Here is a 12,686-nt window from a genome sequence, read left to right as displayed (position 1 = left end):
TCTAACAAAGCCTCGTGCTGTTGGGAACCTTCCCCTGCCTCAGTAACTCCATCACAGGTTGATTTACATCAGGACACTTCGTGTTGTCCCTCCGTGCACGTGTGTGGCTCATCGCTTGTTGTGATGGAGCACCTGGGATCACACTGCTATGTCACAAACAACGTATTTATATTTTTAACGCGCTGAGATCCATTATGCCTGAAACTAGGTGCACTGAAGTGCAGGAGTTAGCTAGATGTCTTTTGGAGAGTGACACCTCATAACCCTCAGCAATGGACTGTATTCTCTTATCTCACCAGGAGCATTTTTAATCAGCTACAACTATTTCAACTTTTTTTGTTTCATTAAAACAGATTGTATGAACAAAAGGGAATTTCCTTTTCAACTGTGCTGTTTGTTTTCTGTCCTGTCTGATTTTCCTTTGGTGTAGTTGTGTCTAATTCTCTCACATTTATTTGTGAAGGAACAAGTAATATTGTCTCTCTGTCCATCCCTTCAGAGATCTTTCAGGGGTGCGCTCTCTCTGACTTGTGTCTCCTTTGATTTAGAAAACCACCTTTCACTCTGTTTGCAGTGTATAGAACAGGGTTTCTCACATATTCATGTGCTGTTAAAGATGCAGTATTTGATTCAGGTCTCACTGAATCTATTTTTTAACCAAATGAAGATTAAAAGATGTTTAAAGCACATGCAGCTTTGGATTCGATGGAAATGTCTGAAAGTAGAACTGAAGGACTGGTTGACTCCCAGCTCTTCCATGGAGTCTCCCCGGGACTCTGGGCAAGCTGCATAATCTCCCTCTGTGCGGGTCTCCTGATCTGTAAAATGCAATTCATTCATATTCATGTTGCTCACAGTGATGCCATTAGGCTTAACTGATGTTTGCAAAGCAGTTCATGGCCTTTGTGAGAGGTGCTATAGAAATTCCAAATTACAAGGTTAAATATCTACATTTTAGAATGGAAACCATGGGATCTGCATCTCTAACAGTCCCTTTCCGTGTATTCTTTGCATAATGTTATCCTTCTCTTTCTTCCATTCCCCTATCACCAATTCCTTTAGACTCGGGATATAAGCCCAGAAGAGATAGATTTAAAGAATGAACCTTGGTATAAATTCTTTTCGGAATTGGAGTTTGGGAAACCGGTAAGTTTGATAGTTCCGATGACCAATGAAGTCAACCTACCTTTTTTTTTTCTTTTTTTTTTTTTTTTTAAATGATTGTCACATCTCTTTGCAAGGCCCTACACCTGGAACAACTGCCTTACTCATTTAAAAATGTGATTGTTCATAACATCGTGCTGGCACTGATGTAAAGCAGCTGTTCTGTGACCACTTTAAATATTTGGAAGCCGTTTTACAAACATTCCCCACCTTCCAGCCATATGTATCAACAAGGCAATATTTTTTCACACACCATAGTTCAAACTGCATTTTTGTTGTTTATGTTAGAAGTAATGCCCTGTTCTCATTCCTTGGAAGTCTTTATTCAAAGCCCTTATTTTCCCTCTGCTTAACAAGATCTAGGATGGCTGATAGGTAGTTTTAAGTTAAGGAGAGTCATTCATTTATTCCTGGCCTTGCCTTATAAACTGTAGGTCAGTAATTTCCAGTTATCCATAAACAGATCGTGACCCTGTTTCCTGCTCATTTCCTTAGGCACGTAGCAGCCCCTTGCCTAAACGGGGGTGCATCAGTCTGTGCTGAATAGCCCTTGCCATTCCCTGAAGCCAAAGGAGTCTGAGAACACTGTGCTTTCTTTTCAAATGGAGCTGTGTTGCTATGTGTGTGGGGAAAAAAAGAAAAAAAAAAAAAAAAAAAAAGCCTCAATTTCCCACTCTGGATGGAAAAAGATGAAGCAAAGCTTAATTATTCAATAGGACAAAGGACATTTTGATGGAGGGAACACATCAGTGGTCACGGCTACTGGAAAAAAAATGTGACATTAAAGCGTTCTATGGCCTTGTTCTTACTGATTAAACTCTATTAACTTCTTTATTAAATACTATTTAATAAGCTACTCTTACTGCTCCAGAGGGTCAGTATCAGCCTGTAACATCTGTATAGTGAGAGGCTGAAAGAATAGTGGTTGTTTCTCCTTGAGGTCAATTGTCAAATGCCCAAACATACCATTTTTGAGTGCTGCTGAGATTTCCCCTCATGCACAAAAAAGCCAAAATACATTTTCAGTTTCACTGTTGGCTTCAAAGGCAGTTGCACATGGACACCAGAGGGCAGGTTTTCTTTAAATCTGGTCTTTGTTCTCTTAGAAGTGACAAAATTCCTCTGCACATAATGTAGCTGCCTGAGGTTGGGTTGCCCAGTCTGATCTCATCATAAAAATAGTGTAATTTTGGCTGGAAAACGGGCATGTATAGTGGCTGGGCAGCCTGTTCTGTCATAGAAAACTATGTTTTATAGCTAGGGACCTTCCATCCAAAGCTAAAGAAGGACTTCCAACAGTGTTTGAGTTGAGACCCCATAACTTTTAGGAATAGAAGTTGGGTAAATCCTGCCTCCCTGAAGCTTTCAAGTGATGTTAGACTAAGGATTTAACCCCTCACAAATTGTCATGGTTTAAGATTTCCACGAAGTGAGAAGAAACCTGCTTCTCTTTGCTGCTGTGTAATTAATAGCCACATGCTCTTGCAGTGAATGAAGGTTTGTCATCTCTATGATCCTTCGAGTTAATGTGAGTCAATGGCAAATGTGTCAGAGAAAGGAGAACGTTTATGCCCTCAGGCCTTTCTAGAAGTGAGGGTATATCTATTCCTTAGAAGTGTGTGTTTGTGCTTGTAGTCTTGTAGCGTTGGCCTTACTTCAGAGGAGGGCACCTCAGTTGACGCCAGCAATCCATCTCTGGTTCAGCAGACCAGCTCTTCTGGTGACAGGTCCCCCACCTTGCTCAGGGCGCTGTTGTTAAGGGCTGCTTTCTTTCAGCTTGCCTTGAAATGGTATCCCATCTCAACTCGCTCTGGCTCCAAAGCCATGCAGCTAAGCTCCGTGATCAACTGTGCCAACCCATGAGCGTGGCAGAAGGTGCCTTTCTCACATCAGGCACCTGCATTGAGGATGTCGTCTCAGACTTTTATAGCTACGTGCTCTGGAACCTGACGGAAACTCAGCAAAGCTCCCTCTGAGCTTCGTCACCAGAGCCAAAAGAGCTTGCTTCATATAGCTTTGCTTACTTGGGTCACAAGAGGACCAGATTGTTGTGACCAGCTAGTGGCTAAGCCCCATGCCTAATCAGAGCATTTTTAATTGATGTTTGCCAGCACCTGGGATGTTCAAAGATTCTCTGTTTGTCCCAGCTTTTTTTTTCTCCAGTGCTGGAGATAACGTGTACTTCTACAGGATGATTTCCCCTGGCTTTCTGAAGTTATTTACAGGTATATGACTTGGGCAGGAAAATCCTTTGTAAAAGGGAGCACAGAATTCTTGTGAGCCTGTGGGTCTTGCTCTCCAGACACACCAGAATGACCAGGACAGGACTTTCCCCATTGAGGAAAGCACTTTGCTGGACCAGCACCCCAGATGCATTTCTAGGCAGCTCGGTGGACAGGCACGTGCCCTGCAGACAGGTAGATCAGTCTCTGCAGCGTGGATGCTTTTTCAGGGTGCTGCTGAGACTGAATCCCCACACGCCTCCTTCCTCCTGGCCTGTGGCTCCCCGGCTCCATGGAGCCCATCCATGAAACGTGACATTTGGTCAGTCCAGAGCTTGTTTGTCGTCCATTGTTATTGTGGGATCACACACAGGCACTTTCTCCCAACCCTTCCTGAGACAGCACTAAGCAAAGGGAGCTGGAAAAAGGGGTGCGTGTCCCCCCTTCTCACCTCCTTCCCTCCAGTTCCTCCCTCCAAATCTCTCTTAACTCTTTGCAGCACCATCTGCCTACCTGCAGCTGCTGATCTGATGGGTAAGAAATAGGTTTTTATGGTGTTTGCAGCCCACACAGTGGTTGTCCAGATGTGGAAGTGGGCTGGGTTCAAACTGCTGATCCAGGCAGTCTAGAAACCTGGAGGACTTTGGACCAAGACCCAAATGCTGTAGCTCAGTCTCACCTTTGATAGACCGACACTGGGACATTCCCTGTTTCAGTGACTCGGAGACATTCTAGTCACAGGAGTCAGCACGGACACATAGGACGATGCTAAGCCTGCCAACCAACAGAGGTTATTTTTGCTTGGAAGCAGAGCAAATACATTCTGATTTCACAAACTAAGAACAAGGACTGAGCATTTCAGTGAGAGGTGCGTATCTGGTGACATGAGGATATTAGCATGGCGTTATTTGGATAGGAGTGTCAGGACAAAGGTCTTTCACTTTGAATAATCCTCCCTGATATTTACATGTGCATCCAAACAGGAAAATCCTATTTTAAAGTTGCCGCCTCCACCTATAGGATGAATTTTAAATAACTAGTTCCCAAAGTTCCACGTGTCCCACTTTCTCCACAAAAACACCCCACAAACCAAACCCCCAAACCAGTGAAATAAAAAATAACAACTCTGCATTCTCATTGCCCCACAATGCCACCACTGGACATTCAGCCATTTGTTCACATGGTATGTATTCAGAGTCTGGCGGGGGTGGGAAAGATTCTCCCTTTTCTTTATCAAAGGCCCTTGTTTTACCCTTTCCTTTCGAAAAGAAGAATGAGCAAATCAAATGCTTTTTATGACTGTGTGGTTTTGCCCCGTTTCGTTTTGGTTTTGTGTTAAGAATGCTTTAACCACCAGCTGTGGGGGCTCCCTCTGGAGAGCCCAAAATCCCTTAGAGCACCTTGCAAAAATAAAAATCTCCTCCAACACGACTGAAAACAGCCCCCTCCCAGACTGCATGTATGTTCCCTTTTGCCTCCCATGAGCTCTTGATATTTGTGCTATAGCGGATTTATCCCTCTTTCTATCTCTCTTTCTCTGTTGTAGGTTTGTTTTTTTTTTAATTTCTTTTCAGTGTTGATGCAAATCCCCTATTGTATTCCCCCTCTGTTCTAATCCAGTTTCCATATTCTCTGTGATGTCTTTCCTTATCTTCATTTCCTCATTTCCTTCCTCTGCTTTCCATCAGCCTCCAAAAAAGATTTGGGATTATACTCCTGGAGATTGCTCTATCCTTACTAGAGAGGATAGAAAGGTAATTGTGCCTCACATACGTTGTACTACAGCATCTAGCGCGTATGTATGTGTGTATGTGATTTTCTTTTTCTGTTTTTTTGTAGCATTGCTTGGGTTTTGTGTGCTTGTGAGTGATTTTTTTTTTTTAATTGGGCTTGAGCTCATCAGCCTAACAATTAAGTAGCTAGTAAATTGATTTAACAAACAATTCTTAAAGCATAATCAGCCGTAATTTAGAGTGGTGGTTTTGCTATCTTGACTTGCAATGATAATTATACTAACAGCCTATTGCATATTGTTACAGTATCTTTTCTTTTTTTTTTTACAGGTGGGTTTTATAACTTTATGGTTTGTAGAATTAGATTCTAGGAGGCCTGTGCATCTCTTAATTTTGAATGTTAAATGCCTAAAACTATTTCCTCTGTAATGATTGAAACATGATTAATTACTAGTGAAATTCTGTGTATTGTCCATACCATCTTTGTCTTTTTTTGATTAAAAAGGCTCGCTTTTTTTTTTTTCAAAATTAACATTCCTTTGGTTTCCCCTAACCCTAAGCATTATTTTCCCATTCTTCTTCTCCTTCTTTAACCAGACTGATCTAGAAAAAGACCTCTACCTCTACCAGACTGAGTTAGAGGCAGATTTAGAAAAAATGGAGAAGCTTTATAAAGCGCCACATAAAAAGCCACAGAAGGTATTTCCTATTCTTTTCATGCTGCCAATCCCTGTTTCCAAACTCTCTGCTCTAATCTATTCACTGCTGGATGATTATTAAATGAGGTTGGGATAAATAATGGTTCTGACCGTTCTGACTGCATGGCTTGCTGTGTCGCTGTCAGAAATAATAGAACGTGATGCTGAGAATCCGGCTTGAAATCCATTTCAGATACAGTGATTTCCTCTCTCCCTCCACCCCGTTCCCTTTCAGCTGCCCCCCACCAACCCCCACCCCCGTCCTCGTTTAGGGTTTTGAGTTCAGTGTCTGCAAAAAAAAAAAAAAAAAAAAAAAAAGAAAAACCCTCTCTATTTTTCACATGAATAGGCAGCAGCAATCAGCTTAAAATTCTTGGTTGGCGTCACGTCATCATCTCGTGCCTTTCAAGCGTGTTGCCATCTACCCTCCCTTCATACCAGCCCTGCTCTCTGCTGGGAGCTCACGCCTACGCAAGATTTGGATATTCCCAAGAGATTTTACCCCATTTTCCTTACGCTGCACCTTGCCGTGGCCTTCTAGGGCAGGTCAGCTGCTGCTGCTGCTGTTGTTTCCAGGGTTTGCAGGACCTGAACCATGAAATGATAGATTAATTTGGTAACACGCCATTTTTTCTGGGTTTTTTTTCTGTTGTTGATTTTTATTTTATTTTTTTTTGAAGCTGCGGCATTTCACCGGGACTTTGAAAAAGCTGCATTTTCAAACCCAAGATTCGCTTTTTCTTCCTACCTAGGAATCCTCAGACAGATGAGGGGACACCAAATAGAGCATTTCTTCTAAAATTGCCTTCAATTTTTTTAAATAACGTGCCTAGGAAGTGTTAGATGGATTTAAAGCAAGCGGATAAGAACTGGCTTTTGCTATTGAACCTGTGCAGCTGGCATTGCTTCTCTTGAGTAAAGAAACCGAACTGAAACATTGCTTTTCTTGTTAGTGCTTTGATATTTTTTTGAACGCTGAGGAATGTATTTTGCTGCAGAAATGTAATATACCTTTAAAGCAAAGGCGGGCAGTGACCGGTTGGGGGAAAAGCTTGGGGAAATAATTATGAGCATGTGTCTCCTGGTCATGGCCCAGCTGGTTATCTCTTCTTGCTTTTGGCTTTATTCACAATGACTCACTTGCAGACAAAAGACTAGGCGCTGGGAAAAGGCATCGGCTGTGCTAAAAACCTGTCACTGCCCTGAAGGAACTCAGGAAAATTGTCGCTTTTCTGCAAAGACATTGACAGCTTAAACTGCATTTAGACTTAAACCTCAATGTCTCCTAAAGGCTAATATTCGAGCGATAGATGGAAAATTACTTAAGCAAGCCTTTTTCTTTCTCCTCACACATAAGTGTGTACCAATGACTCCTTTGTTTGGACTTTTGCAGAATACAGCAGGTGTTACTCCTCTGGAAACTTCCACAGACCATTCTCCCTAGTAAGTTTTTCTATCGCTTTTTGATGTCTCTTTTACAATCTAAGGACATGTAGGAGGGCATTTATGGTGTTGGAAGTGGGTTGGCTTTATTTTTTGGTGATGGATATAGACAAATGCATGTACCGTGAGAATTGTATGTGTGCTTACGATGAGTCCAGGTACAATATCTGCTCTTTGATCGTAAATGAATTTTGAAGCGATTGCATTGTCTAGATAAGAATTGCTGATTGTGGTAGGCAGTGAATTTAAAAAAAACAACCAACCAACCAAACAAAAACACCAGACTTTTAACTCTATCATGATGAAGTTTGCGAATTGACTGCACTTCATGTAAGTAACTTTATTGCATGGAATAAACAAAGTTTGTTTCTGTTACACATTGGCTCCTGTTAAATATTGCCAATTATGTGCACCAGATCAAAAGAGTGTTGTTGATGGAAGGCAATAATTTTCCAGCTTCCAGGAAGGGAGCAGTGGTAACAGGAACGATATTTCTCAAAGGTCTAATGTGGCACTGCTTTTCTGGAGGAATACCTAATAAACGGTGTTCTCTCTCTAATTGAGTTGTACATGGAGCTGGTTGGTTTTTAAAAGAGGAACGCACAAAAAACCTAAAATATCCAGAGGAAGATGCTGAGCTGTGCTGAGCTCCTCCAGCCCATGGAGGCAGCTCCGGCTGCCAACTGCTGCTCCTTGTAATTGGCCTGCATTCTTAACGTTGTCCTTAGGCACAGTGATTCCCTCTGCGTGGATGGTTTGCTAGGAAAGGCATGTTCTTCTCCAGACGCCCGTTAGCGTCACGTGTGTTCACCGTCCCTCTGGGGCTGCCTTAGAGGTCTCCTTCCACTTCTTTCAACTCAGTTCCCTTCTGCCTGCCTTCATTCTGTGGTGAAACACACGCTGCTGTATTTTGTTGGTTGCTCCTGTGAGTGTTCATTTTTGTTTTAGGAAGGAAGGAGCAACGAAATAGATGGAAATCTCAGCGATTAGCATAAAAGAATAGCTTATATTTGCCGAAGACTAAGCTTTCTGCCCAGGGCAGCACTGTTTGTGCCCTTTCTGATGCCACCCAAAGCATTCAGGAGTGGCAGCATCCGACCCAGTGGAGGGGAAGCAACCTGGGTAGGCTGGGAATGGGAAATACCGGTGAGGCCCAGTGGCATCGCACGTTCCTCCCTGCCCTGCCTTTAGAGAGCAGGGGGAAAAGATGCCTGGAGTTTATGATCTTTTTTGCAGTGTTGCTCTTCCCTCTGTTCACCTGATCCTGGTCTCGCAGACTGCCTTGGCCCCCCCAGTACTGCTTGCTGATCCTAAGGAGGGAGCAACCAGTAAAGGGACTTTGCCACATGCCTCCTCTCTCTCCCTGAGGTGTTTCCCCAAGCTGGGATCATTGTAACCCTTTGGTTTTTAACAATGAGGCTAAAATGCTTCTACCTTACCTCCTTTAGGTGAAGGAACAGTCATTATTCCCTGGAGCAACTGGCAGGGCTTCCTCGGGAACCTGACAAAGGGGGGCACTGGGATAGCCCCCATAAGACACAACAGCTCTGTAGCTGTGGGTCTGTTTGAGCATTGCCTGGGTTGAAAAAGTGACACTTTCCCCTTTCTCGCTGCTTTTCATGAGCTTTTACTCCAGAAAGTAATTTATGAGACTGCACATGACCTGGTTTTCCTTGTCCAGAAACTAAAATCTTCTTTGTGATCCAGACATTGTGTAATTCCACCTCCGCAGCCAGTCCGCTGATGTGTTCGAAAGCTTTCTCTTTACCCCATAAGTACAGCGTCTATCCAAAGCAAACAGATCCATGTACAAATTTATCCACAACAAGCAGGCGTAACCACAAGCATTTCCACAGTCACATAAGTTTGAATCACTCCTGGACATCAGGATGTAAACCAGCTTTCAAAATGTTTCCATGAGTTGGCAAATGCCCTATTTTTTTTATTAGTTTTTTTTTTTTTTCAAACTTTCCAGCAGTCATGCTTTGGCCCCAGAATAGCTTTGTGTGAGACTGCATCTTTTCCTGAAGAGCCTGGTTGAGCACAAGAACTGGTATCAGATGAGCTTAGCTTTTAGGAAAACATCGTCTGCCTCATTGCTCGGGAAGTCTTTTGTGCCTGGAAAGGCCATTTATACCACGGCATTGTCAGTTATTTTTTTAGAGAGAAAACAGTGAAATCTAGAAATCAGATGTGAGGGCATACTTGTGCTTGGATTCATGACGGAGGAAATGATTTGTAATAAGTATCCCGTCTTTAAAAGCCTAAGAAATTGAAATTGTACTCATTTTAACAGCATTTTGTTTATATGCCTGCATGGTAGACTTAGAGTCCAGGATTTTTCATTCCCTGTAGTGGAAGCCTGAGGCAAAGCTGAGCAGAAATGTGCATATCTGGGAATTTCTTTGGTGTTTAAAACAGTAGTGTCTATAGCCCCCTACTGTGGCTTCTCCGCATGGTCCCCCACTGATGGGCTTGAGAAATTGCTCTGGGAGTCTTGAACTATAGTGTTAACTGGGAGGCTGAACTGGTTGAGATGAGCTCCTGAGCAGCTGTACTTTGTAAGCAGGGGACAGGCATGGCTGGTGTGTAAGGAGAGAGGGCTGGGAGCTGGAAGATATTTGCGCTACTTCCAGCTAACCGATGAATTTCTTTGTGTCTGCAAAGAAATCATGCATCTGCTCCGTGACTCTGCTGTCTCATCTGTAAAATTAAGGAGGAGTGCTTTCCTGCCGACCCTTTTCTGAGGGACTGAATGGGGAGAGGTCCCTCAGGTGGAGGATGCTATGGTAGTGCCAAACCCAGAACACGATCGTAGTGTATTCATGACCTCTTCATTCAGCACTGGTTCTTCACACACAGTCTATTCTGGGTTCAGAAGTGTGGTTTTTCTCTTACTTTGCATGAGGCTCTCAGCAAACATTAGTGACCCACTGGTGTCCCTCCCCCTTTTTTGTGTTTTCCAGCTCCACGTATTCACCCAACTACCATGCAGTGAAGAGGGAGTCGGAACCAGCACCGGGGGACCCTGCTGGCTTGGAGAATGAAAGACAGATTTACAAGAGTGTACTGGAAGGTGGAGATATCCCATTCCAGGGGCTGAGTGGTCTCAAGCGACCTTCTAGCTCTGCTTCCACAAAAGGTAGGTGGTCAGGTCACTCGCCTCTTCTCCGTTCTGCACAGAGTGTTAAAAGTCAGGTGATGCGGGGCAAACTGCTTCAGGGTTTAGAGTCCTATTCAAGCCAGTTGAGGTTTCCTCTGTCCTTCCTCTTTGCCATCCCCAGTTTTTCCTCCGTTTTTTCTCTCGGACCACACTGGCCGATACTTTTCATGACCCCTTTATCTGATCCAGGTTCCTCTTCCCAACAGGGACCAGGTCCCTCCATCCAGCACTCCAGCTGCACCCCGCACCCTCATGTCCTTCCTCGAGGCTGCTCAGGCTGGCCTTGCTCTCCATCTGCTCCCACCGCCTTGCCGTGCTAGAGCCCTTCCCTGCCTTTTCTGCTCTTCCTGCTGTGATATCTCAGCAGGCCACACCATCTCTCCTGGCCTGGCTACCCTGGTGTAGCTGGCATCCTGTGCTCCACAGCCTCCTGCCTGTGAGGGGTGTGCAAAGAATGCATGGGACGCTGTGGTCCAGCAATGCCCTGCAGGCTCTGAGATGGCCAGGCAGCAGAGACCTCTGCATCTCCTTCCCTTTCCTCCCCCCATCTTGGACTCTCTAGAAGATTAGGGGAAGGAAGAGTCCGAGTCCCATCAGGGAGTTGTACTGGGGAATGTATCTCTGAGCCAACTTCGACCTAAAAATGGCTTGAGATGGGGAGAGGACTGGGGAAGGAATGTGTTGGGTTTCTGAACTGCTCTCCCTAAAAATAGTACATCGCATCAAAAAGGTCTCTCTCTGTCTCCGTCTTCCAGCTGTTTTTTCAGCATTATGTCAGGCCTGTAGGGCAGGGAGTCAAACTGGATCTGAACAAAAAAAAAATCTGTTCAAACAATTATTGTTCCCCAAACTGCAATTGAACTTGGATGGTTATTTTGACATTTGAGTTTGAACTCAAATCGGAAACAGACCTAAAAACTGCAGTCTGCGCTGAACCCAGACTGGATCTGACTGTGACAAAAAAAAAAGTAATGTCCTGATCTGACTCCTTGATTTTTAAAGCAAACATGGCCAGCCACATTGTCTGAAGGACACCCAGCTTATTCCTAGTACGGGGAATCTCTCAGCAGGCAACTCCTGGGCACGGCCAGCTGGTGTGGCCTGCTTGTGCTAGCGCAGGCAGCCGCTGATTGTCTTCTCCCTCCCAGGAATAAACCGTTTGGCAAGCACTGTGGTGACACCATAGTAGGTGTGATTACGGGCTTGGTATTAAACCATTTTTGCAATGCTAGTGCCTCTGCATTCTTGCTGACACCCTGATGCTGCCCAGGGTTCAGCCACCCTTTTCCATGGTACCACAGCTCCCCTGGAAGCTGATGATGCTTAGCACTTTTTAGGAGGCTACCTTCAAAGTGCTCCAGATCTGCTTCTGGCCAAGCCTCTCATTTTAGAGATGTTAGCAGCACCCCACCTACTCCTGTAAGCGTGGCTTGTTGTGCAGTTTTCTTCCTGCTTTTCTTTATGTTTTGGAACTTTGTTTCTTTAAAGTGCATTTTATGAAATCCAAGCATGTTCTTTCTCCTTTCTGAATAGCTTTCTAGCACTTAAGCTAACAGGTTGTATTTATTTTATTCTGCATGCTTACCAGTGGATCGTAAAGGTGGGAATGCTCATATGACTGCACCCTCTTCAGTTAATAGCCGAACCTTTAACGCTAGTCATACCGGTATGTTAGGTCACGCATGTAAACATAAGAAGCCCTTATCAGCTGCAAAAGCCTGCATTACTGAAATCCTCCCTTCCAAATTCAAACCCAAACTAGCAGCTCCAGCTGCTCTTGTGCAGGACAAGAAGGGTATCTTGCTGTCTCATGAGAAAGCTCAAAGCTGCGAAAACCTTCGTAGCTCCATTGCCTTGTTTGATAATAAGAAAGCTTTCATGGTAGACATAGGGGAAAGCATAGAAAACATGTTGATGAAGTCGAAGCAGGAGTATGCCATCAAATCCGGCAGTACCATGAGCCTGCAGGAATATGGCACCAACTCTAGGAAAGGCTACCTCTTCCCTGCCTCCAGGAAGAGTGGGATGGAGTTTACGATGCTGTATAAAGACATGCACCAGATCAACCGGTCCAGGATCCATTTGGGCCCAGTCTCCTCCTGCAGCGTGAGGGATATTGCGTCTCAGTTTGAGAATGAAGCAAAGGACAGGATGGAGCAAAGCCTTAATCGAGACGATTCAGAGCAGATCCCCAAACACACCGTTTCCTCCCGTATCAGTGCCTTTGAGCAGCTGATCCAGAGATCCCGATCGATGCCCTCCC

The 12,686-nt window shown here is 44.3% G+C and overlaps 1 protein-coding gene across 3 annotated transcripts in view; it reads left to right on the top strand.

Moving 5' to 3' along the window:
• The window catches only part of SORBS1 (sorbin and SH3 domain containing 1), a 79,658-nt gene that overhangs the window by 44,454 nt on the left and 22,518 nt on the right, over positions 1 to 12,686 (top strand). For all 3 annotated transcript variants that reach the window (XM_074154412.1, XM_074154410.1, XM_074154411.1), the window contains 5 exons: positions 1,063 to 1,146; positions 5,075 to 5,140; positions 5,717 to 5,818; positions 7,211 to 7,260; positions 10,227 to 10,402. In XM_074154412.1, the coding sequence (XP_074010513.1) occupies positions 1,063 to 1,146; positions 5,075 to 5,140; positions 5,717 to 5,818; positions 7,211 to 7,260; positions 10,227 to 10,402 (478 nt within the window). The remainder of the gene's footprint in view (positions 1 to 1,062; positions 1,147 to 5,074; positions 5,141 to 5,716; positions 5,819 to 7,210; positions 7,261 to 10,226; positions 10,403 to 12,686) is intronic.

The sequence above is a fragment of the Numenius arquata genome, chromosome 10 (genome assembly GCF_964106895.1).
Source record: "Numenius arquata chromosome 10, bNumArq3.hap1.1, whole genome shotgun sequence".
NCBI lineage: Eukaryota > Metazoa > Chordata > Aves > Charadriiformes > Scolopacidae > Numenius > Numenius arquata.
This window is presented reverse-complemented; position numbering and strand designations above follow the sequence as displayed.